This window comes from Carlito syrichta, unplaced genomic scaffold (assembly GCF_000164805.1).
Source record: "Carlito syrichta isolate Samal-C Ts95f unplaced genomic scaffold, Tarsius_syrichta-2.0.1 Scaffold130732, whole genome shotgun sequence".
Taxonomy (NCBI): domain Eukaryota; kingdom Metazoa; phylum Chordata; class Mammalia; order Primates; family Tarsiidae; genus Carlito; species Carlito syrichta.
In genome coordinates, this window is record NW_007074828.1 from 150,564 (window position 1) to 156,554 (window position 5,991).

Here is a 5,991-nt window from a genome sequence, read left to right on the forward strand (position 1 = left end):
TAACCAGGTGTGGTGCACACCTGTAGTCCCAGCTACTCAGGAGGCTGAGGTGGGAGGATCACTTGAGTTCAGAAGTTAGAGGCTGCAGTGAGCTATGACTGTGCCACTGCACTCCAGCCTGGATGACAGAGTGGGACCCTGTCTCTTAAAAAAAAATTGGCCAGACTTGGTGGCTCAGCTTGTAATCCCAGCACCTTGGGAGGCCAAGGGAAGTGGATTGCCTGAGCCCATGGGTTCGAGACCAGCCTGGGCAATTTGACGAGACCTCGTCTCTACAATAAATCAAAAATTAACCGGGTGTGGTAGCACACGCCTGTAGTTCCAGCTACTTGGAAGGTTGAGGTGGAAGGATCGCCTGAGTTCAGCAGGTTGATGCTGGGATGACCATGAGCGTGCCACTGCACTCCAGCCTGGGCGACAGAGTGAGACTCTGACTCAAAAAAAAAATTATGCTACATACACATGACATACAATTTGCCATCTTAACCATTTTTAGATGCCCAATTCAGGGGTGCTAAGGACATCTATAATGTTGAGTAGCCACCACCACCCTTCCTGTCCAGAACTTTCCATCCTTCCAAACAGACCCTCTGTCCCATGAAACACACTCTCGTCCCCTCTTTGGTCCCTGGTGCCTTCTGTGTTCCACTTTCTGTCTCAGTGAGTTTGCCGGTTCTAGGGACCGCCTATAACTGGGAACATGTAGTGTTTGTCCTTTTGTTTTTGGCTTATTTCACTCAGTATCATGTTCTAGCATGTGCTGGAATTTCCTTCCTTTTTTTTTTTTTTTTTGAGTCGGGATCTCACTCTGTCACCCACACTGGAGTGCAGTGGCACCATCACACCTCACCACAGCCTCTATCTCTTGGGCTCAGGCGATCCTCCCACCTCAACCTCCTGAGTAGCTGAGACTACAGGCACCACCATATCTGACTAATTTGATTTTTTTGTAGAAATGAGGTTTCACTGTGTTGCCCAGGCTGGTCTCAAACTCCTGGTCTCAAGCGATCCTCCTGCCTCAACCTCCCAAAGTGCCAGGATTTTAGGCATTAGCCACCATACCCAGCCTGCATCTGACTTCTTGAGGACCCACTACGCTGCCTCCCACAGTGGCTGCACCCTTCCACATTCCCTCTGGCAGCGTGTGGAGCTCTGGTTCCTCTGCCCATCACCCACACTCAGTCCCTGTTCTTTATGACAGCTGTGTGTTGTCTGTCCTATGGACCGTAGCCATCTCCCCGGTCCCTGTGGACAGACACCAGTTGGCCACGGATGCCGCCATGATGCTCATCCCTGCACATTCATGCTTTGCATGTGCTACCAGGTGCCCTGTGCCAAGGCTGACTTGTCCCCCCGTCTCTCTCCTTGCAGCTTCTGCCTGTGTTTGAACAGAGCCTGGAACCGCGCGGAGACCCTGCAGCCCCAAGAGATGGGAGGTCCCCAGGAAGGCTGGGATGGTGCCCCTCTCCTGCTGCCCACTGTGTCCCCCCAGGGCCCCCTGCAGCTCCGGGACCTGACCACCTGCTCCCTGCCCCGGGGAGTGTGCATCTATCTGGACCCCCGGGAGGCCGAGCACCTGGGCACCTCCTCCCCGCTGCACTTCCATCATAAACACGCACGGCTGCAGGCGCTGGAGGCCACGGCCAAAGTCCTCAAGCTCCGGGTCGACGCCCTCACTGCCAAGTTGCACAGGCCCGAGGCAATGGATGCTGGCAGGGGCCCGGCCTCCCACCTGCTAGGCTCTGACCTGCTAGCTTCCGACCTGCTGGCCTCGGGCCCCAGCTGCATGCCTGCCACTCCCACCCTCCACGCCCCAGCCTGCTCTGGAAACTTGACGCACGATGGAGATGGCAGGGCACCTCTGGACTGGGCAGATGTGCAGGCCCAGCCTCTTCTCCCCTCCAGCTGTTTCCTGGATGGTGAGACACCCCTGTGGAGCCCCAGCTGGGAGCAATCATGGAGCTTGAGCCCGAGAGCAGCCCATGAGCCCAGGCCCCAAGGTAGGGTTGGCAACCAGGCCGTGAGGGACCTGGTAGCCGAGGAGGTCCTCTGGGCTGGGAGCAGCCAGGACCCCATTTTTCTTCTGCCCCTCAGTTCCCCCTCTGGAAAGGGGAGCAGGAGGACAGTCGTGGGGACTGAGGGTGACAGGGGCTGATCCTCTAGTATAGCACAGTCATTGTCACTATCTTGTCCTCTGGTGGGACAGGGATGAGGCTGCCCCAGTGGCTCCACACCTGCTGCCTCCCTACCTCCCACAGGAGCCAGAAGGGTGGGCCAGGCACCCCGGGCCTGGCACCCGAGGCCCACGGGGTCCATATCAGTTATGACTCAGGACCCAACTGTGGGTGTCTCGGGCACCCCATCCCTTGCTCCCCACCAGGCAGCCACTCCTTCCACCGTCAGCTCACGTGAGTGAAGTCACACTGTCCTTTTCCTGAAGGTTTCATGGAGAAGGGACACGTGGAACTGGACAAGAATGTGGTCTCCTTCCAGGCCCTGGGTGCCCCCATGGGGAGGTAAGCCTGTGAGCTCCCTCTTGGGGCCTGGCCGTGCCACGAACCATCCGGGCTGCCCCTCCATCCCCCAGCCTCTCTCCCTCGCACTGGTCTGGAGGCCAGGGATGTGGGTCCAGCCCACTTGTCTCCTGGGCCTGGATGGTCATACTGGCTCTGATGCTGGCCAGGGCAGGGGAGGCCCCATGACCAGCAGTGGCCCCCAGACACCTTGTGTCTGGGCTGTGAGCAGTGGGCCCTCAACCCAAGCCCCCCGCTGCGGAGTAGGGGAGCTCCCAGGACAGACACTCCCTTGTTCTGGCTCTGAGCCCTCAGGAAAAGCCATTGGTGTGGCTCTTGGCAGACTGTGTCCAGAGGACCTGGTGTGTGCTGCCTTTGTCCTCCCAGCCTCCTGTCTAAGTTTTGGGACCACCTGTCGGTAGATGCTTGCCTTTCTCCCGGCTTCTGTCCCCAGCACTGGCTGCAACCTTCTCTGAGGGAATGTCACACAGGTGCACTTGAAGCCCTTTCCCCAGAGGCACTGCCTCTGGCCCCAGTCCCCTCCTATCCTAAACTCCCTCCCCCTGGGGAAAAGCATCTGTCCTGGCTGAGCCCTACAGACCCATGGAAGCCCAGACTGCAGCGGGGCCCGGGAGCCTTTGTCCACTAGGGGGCTCTGCGGGAGAAAATGGGTCCAGATGCTCAGACCTAAGGGTCTGTGTTAGAGACCAGCCCCTTGTGAATATCCTCAACTTGATTTCACAACTGTAGCCTTGAGGGTCTTTCCCAGGGTTCATGGGTCTTTTCTTTGGAAAAACTCCTCTGTCACCCTCCCCCAGAATATTCCTTCAGACCCTTCACCTGCCGGCTGGTCCCTCATTCCCATGCAGGAGTAAGCCTGGGTCCCTGTCTAAGGCCTCAGAGCCAGCAGTGTCCCCAGTCCCCCGAGCCTTCTTTCCAAGACCCCCTGCTCACCACGGGCCCCTCCCAGTCCCTCTCACCTTTCTGTCCTCTGATGGAAGTCCTTGGACTAGGGACTCCGCCTGACTGGGCAGCTGCTCCCTGGGCAGCCCAGGGACCCAGGCTGGAAGACTCGGGCAGGCCAGGGGCATCTTGGAGTCACCTTTGCCCAGGATCAGTGCTCAGCAGGGGCCCACTGAGATGTCCCTGGGCATCGGGGGCTTTGTCACCACCCACCTCACCCAGGCTGTCCTGGGCTTGGCAGAGATGCCAAGAAAGCAGACACTATGCGCAGAATTAGCGCACTGGGTGGGGACTGTGGTCAGGGTGGCCGTCCTCACAGAATCCAAATGGGGGGTGACTTTTCCAACTTTGAGTTTTTCTCACATCTGGGGGAGGGGGCCTGATGTGCCCCCTCCACATGGGGCTGCCCCAGGACAGGGGCTCAGGCCTTGTCCCAGCTCTGTCACTTGAAGCTGTTTTGACCTTGAGCAAAGTCACATCCACCCCCCAGCCACAGCCTGAACTCTCCCTGGGAGTTAGGGGTGATGGTGTGCACACCCCTCCAAGGGAGGGTGATTCCCAGGGAGGTGTTCGGTCCCTTCCCCTCCCCCCTCCGTCTCCTCCCCCTCTCCACCCCTCTCCTCTTCTGCTGGGACATTTTCCTGGCCCAATGCCTCCCTGCCCATCCCCCTGTGAAACCCCCACCACCTCTCTTTCCTGAAGCCCTCCTTACCCTCAGGAACTCATGGGCTTGGTACTTGCGCCCGGTGCTTGCAACCAGGTTCTCTGTACCCTGCCCACTGCCTGGGCTCAGTCCAGTCCCTGAAATTGAGTTGTTTTTGTGACCAGCAGGGGGCAGCATTGGGCTGGATGTCGCCTTCCTACTAACAGGCTTCTCTCCCCATCCGGCCCTTGAGAAGGGGGTGGGAGTGAGAATTTTTGAAGAGGTTAATTTCAGCCCAAGGGCTCCCAGGTGGACCAGCCAGACCTGTCCTCACAGGCCAGACCCAGGCCCAAAGTTCTCCGAGATCCTGGCACAGCCTTGATTCTGGCATAGCCTCCATCTAGCCGGAGGGGCGAGGCCGAGGCTGGGGCTCCCCATGGCATTCCCACCCTGGATGGTCCTACCTGGGGCTGGACACTGGGCTGCACCTTCCCCTTCACCCACAGCCCCGGGAAGCTGCCCTGAAAGGACCCCGGACTCTTGGAGAGCTGGATTAGGGAGGCTGCTAGAGGATTGCCTGGCCCTCTCAGTGTGTCTGTCCATACTTGGGGAGGCTAGGACTAGGGACCTGACTGTTTCCTCTAAAATAGCAGCTGTTGGCCAGATGTGGTGGCTCATGCCTGAAATCCTAGCATTTGGGGAGGCTGAAGCAGGAGGATGACTTGAGCTCAGCAGTTGGAGACCAGCCTAGGCAACACAGTGAGACCTCATCTCTACAAATGATTAAAAATATCAGCCAAGTATGGTGTTGCATGCCTGTAGTCCCAGCTACTTGGGAGGCTAAGGCAGGAGGAGCGCCTGAGCCCAGGAGGTCAATGCTACAGTGAGCCGTGATTGTGCCACTGCATTCCAGCCTGGGCAAAAGAGTGAGTCCCTGACAAAAAAAAAATCAGTCTCCACTCATCGCTTGACAGGTTGGGGCTTTGGAGCTGTGTGTGTCCACCAGCCAGGCCTGGCCTCTGGTGGTTTCACCTGCTGCTTTGAATCTGAGGCCCAAGGTCAGCCTCTGTCTGGTTTGTGGTTTCCCCACATGGTGCACCTCAAGTGCCCCAGATCCTGGGTCTGCCACCTCTTAGGCTGGTTTCTGAATTGGGGTGGAACTGCCACTCTGTTCAGTGGTAGGTGAAGGCTGAGCTGTCACCGGCATCCCATGGTGAGGGACCCTGGGGCTTCTGACCCACCATGCACTGGGCATGGGCCCCAGGACGCCCCCCACACTCTGGCATCTCTAGTCTAGTCCCTAAAGGACTGCTTCGGTTTCTGGAACACTTCCAGGCCTGGACACCTCGTTGAGGCTTCAGCATTCCTATAACATGGGAAGCTCGGGCAGGGGTTGGGCGGTTGGGTCACCACCATACCCCAGGCCCACACAACACTTGGCTCATACAGGTGCCAGAAAACAGCTACCTGTGGATCTGTGGGCCCCACAGGCTGTTGGGGGAGGGCATGTCTGTGTTCCCAGTCTCCATGGGCCCCAGGCTTGGGCAGTATCTCTAGCGGCCCTAGTGGATTCCGGGTTATAGTGTACCTGATGAGAAGTATACAGTGAGATGGGGGCTGAGTACATGCACCCTGTCCATACTCATTGTTCTGCCCCCTCCCCAAGTCCCCTCATCATTTTTTTTTTTTTTGAGTCTGGTATCGCTCTATCACCCAGGTTGGAGTACAGTGGCACTATCACAGCTACTGCAACCTCAACCTTCTGGGTTCAGGCAATCCTCCTGCCTCAGCCTCCTGAGTAGCTGGGACTACAGGTGTGTGCCACCACACCCAGCTAATTTTTTTTTTTTTGAGTTGGAGTCTCACTCTGTC

At 57.9% G+C, this 5,991-nt stretch overlaps 1 protein-coding gene across 1 annotated transcript in view; it reads left to right on the forward strand.

The window, feature by feature from the left end:
- The window catches only part of CCDC187 (coiled-coil domain containing 187), a 23,498-nt gene that overhangs the window by 16,199 nt on the left and 1,308 nt on the right, over nucleotides 1-5,991 (forward strand). Inside the window, exons 8-9 of the mRNA XM_021708123.1 lie at nucleotides 1,372-2,000; nucleotides 2,441-2,516. Of these exons, the coding sequence (XP_021563798.1) occupies nucleotides 1,372-2,000; nucleotides 2,441-2,516 (705 nt within the window). The remainder of the gene's footprint in view (nucleotides 1-1,371; nucleotides 2,001-2,440; nucleotides 2,517-5,991) is intronic.